Below are 2104 nucleotides of genomic sequence, written 5' to 3' on the forward strand. Positions count from 1 at the left end.
TCTCTTCTCTTCTTATCTGTTGAGGGTTTAGTTCTAGTCTCCTGTCTCTTATCCAGTGGCTTCTTTGATCTCAAACTCTCTTCTTTGCCTTTTGTTCTAGAGGAGGACATTTTTACTTTTTTAGGTCAGTGTAGTTGCTAGGTAACTTTAGCCACACCCCCTTGCTGCAGCAGCTTTAGGGAGTGGCTCGTAATTCGAAAATGGATGCGGTTGCTCGTGTTGCTCTCTTCTCTGCTTATTGTTCAGGTGATATTGATCGTGTTGTTAGTTTAATTGATGCTGGAGCGTCTCCTTTTACTACTAACGATGAAGGTAACACATTGGTTTCACTTGTGTTGTACCAATAATACTGACGGACCAAGAATATTAAAGTGTCTGGTTGACTCGGCAAGTGTAAGAGTAGATCTACTTTATATTAGTAATAATGATGGTAATACTCCACTTCATTTAGCTTGTATTAATGGAATAACAGAATGTGTTCAATTATTACTGTCACGTTCCCCACCTACAGATAATATATTTGAATTAAGTAACAATGCTGGTTTATCTCCATTACTAGCAGCAACAAATATCAAATATTTAGAAATAGTGAAGCATCTCATTGAATCTACTGACTGTGATATTAATGTTAGAGAAGAGGGAACTGGGTCCACTCCATTACATAAAGCATGTTATAATGGATCACTGTCAATAGTAGAATATTTGATATCTAAACCACAGTGTGACATTGAAGCTAAAGACAATGAAGGAAACCAACCACTTTATTATGCAGCATGTCAAGGACACAAGGAAATAGTTTCAATATTAGGAAAGAAAGTGAGGGAGGATGGTTTATCTAAATGTATGGAATCAGCAAAGCGACTAGCAGAACCAGATATAATGGAACTATTAAATGATTGTTATGAAGATAGGAGATCATTAATAAATGCATGTAAATCAGGAAATGTAGACATTGTACGTCATCTTGTGATTGACAAACATTGTGATCTTAATGCTAAAGAGGGGTGGAGTGACTATACACCATTACATCATGCATGTCAAAAAGGTTATTTTGAAATTGTTAAAATTCTGACTAATCATCCACAATGTAATATTGAAGCTAAAAGCTTATCCAATGATAGACCACTACACAAAGCATGTGAATCAGGAAGTATAGACATTGTACGCCATCTTGTGATTGACAAACACTGTGATGTTAATGCTAAAGCGGGGTGGAGTAACTATACACCATTACATTTTGCATGTGATAATGGTCATTTTGAAATTGTTAAACTTCTGACTAATCATCCACAATGTAATATTGAAGCTGAAGATGATTGGAATAACAGACCACTACACAAAGCATGTGAATCTGGAAATGTAGAAATTCTACGTCATCTTGTGATTGATAAACACTGTGATGTTAATGCTGAAGGGAGGAATGGCTATACACCATTACATGCGGCATGTTTAAATGGTAATTTTGAAACTGTTCAATTTCTTACTAATCATCCACAATGTAACATTGAAGCTAAAAGTTATCATAATAAAAGGCCATTAGATTTAGCTTTTCATCATAAACCTCCTACTAAAAGTCATATGGACATTGTCGATTATCTCATTGACGTTAAAGGTTGTAATACTCAGGGTATTGATAGGAAGGCTACTAATTTTCTTCATATTCGTCAATCCAGTGGTATAGCATTAATACATGTTGTTAAGTGTATATTGACAGGCCCTCCTGGTGCTGGTAAGAGTACATTAAAGAAGAGACTCCTCAATCAATCTCTTGATACAGGTCCTTCTCTTAGTACTGGTGTAATTGATGCAGCTGTACAAGTTAATTCATTTCGTAAACTATCACAGCACAATGCAGTAGTGACTACAGAATGGAAGGAACAGGGACTTGATGAAGAAGCTATACTGATCACTAAGAAACTATTACCAGCAAACAACACATCAGATGAAAGTACTAGGCCTACTGCACCTCATCAGCCTACTTTATTATTTGAAGATACAGAAAGTTCATCATTTGAAAAAAATTTAAGATTACCAGAAGAAATAGACCTATCTGATCAACATGATAATGCAAGTGTTACATCTTCACCTACTTTCATGCACTCTG

General features: G+C 35.7%; 1 protein-coding gene across 1 annotated transcript; it reads left to right on the forward strand.

Moving 5' to 3' along the window:
* The first annotated feature begins 200 nt into the window (after positions 1 to 200).
* LOC109590464 (tankyrase-2-like) lies at positions 201 to 2044 on the forward strand. Its single transcript, XM_020006381.1, has 4 exons — positions 201 to 312; positions 452 to 931; positions 1046 to 1948; positions 2028 to 2044. Exons 1-4 carry the CDS (start codon positions 201 to 203, stop codon positions 2042 to 2044), a joined length of 1512 nt encoding a protein of 503 aa, XP_019861940.1.
* The last annotated feature ends 60 nt before the right edge of the window (positions 2045 to 2104 follow it).

Source organism: Amphimedon queenslandica, unplaced genomic scaffold (assembly GCF_000090795.2).
Source record: "Amphimedon queenslandica unplaced genomic scaffold, v1.1 AMPQUscaffold_9979, whole genome shotgun sequence".
NCBI lineage: Eukaryota > Metazoa > Porifera > Demospongiae > Haplosclerida > Niphatidae > Amphimedon > Amphimedon queenslandica.

What these genes read in the sequence shown, in the direction of transcription:
- LOC109590464 (XM_020006381.1), top strand. Translation starts at nt 201, where the DNA reads ATGGATGCGGTTGCTCGTGTTGCTCTCTTCTCTGCTTATTGTTCAGGT. An exon ending in TTTTACTACTAACGATGAAG is followed by an intron (nt 313 to 451) that starts GTAACACATTGG and finishes CACTTCATTTAG; the next exon opens with CTTGTATTAATGGAATAACA. An exon ending in GAGATCATTAATAAATGCAT is followed by an intron (nt 932 to 1,045) that starts GTAAATCAGGAA and finishes CATGTCAAAAAG; the next exon opens with GTTATTTTGAAATTGTTAAA.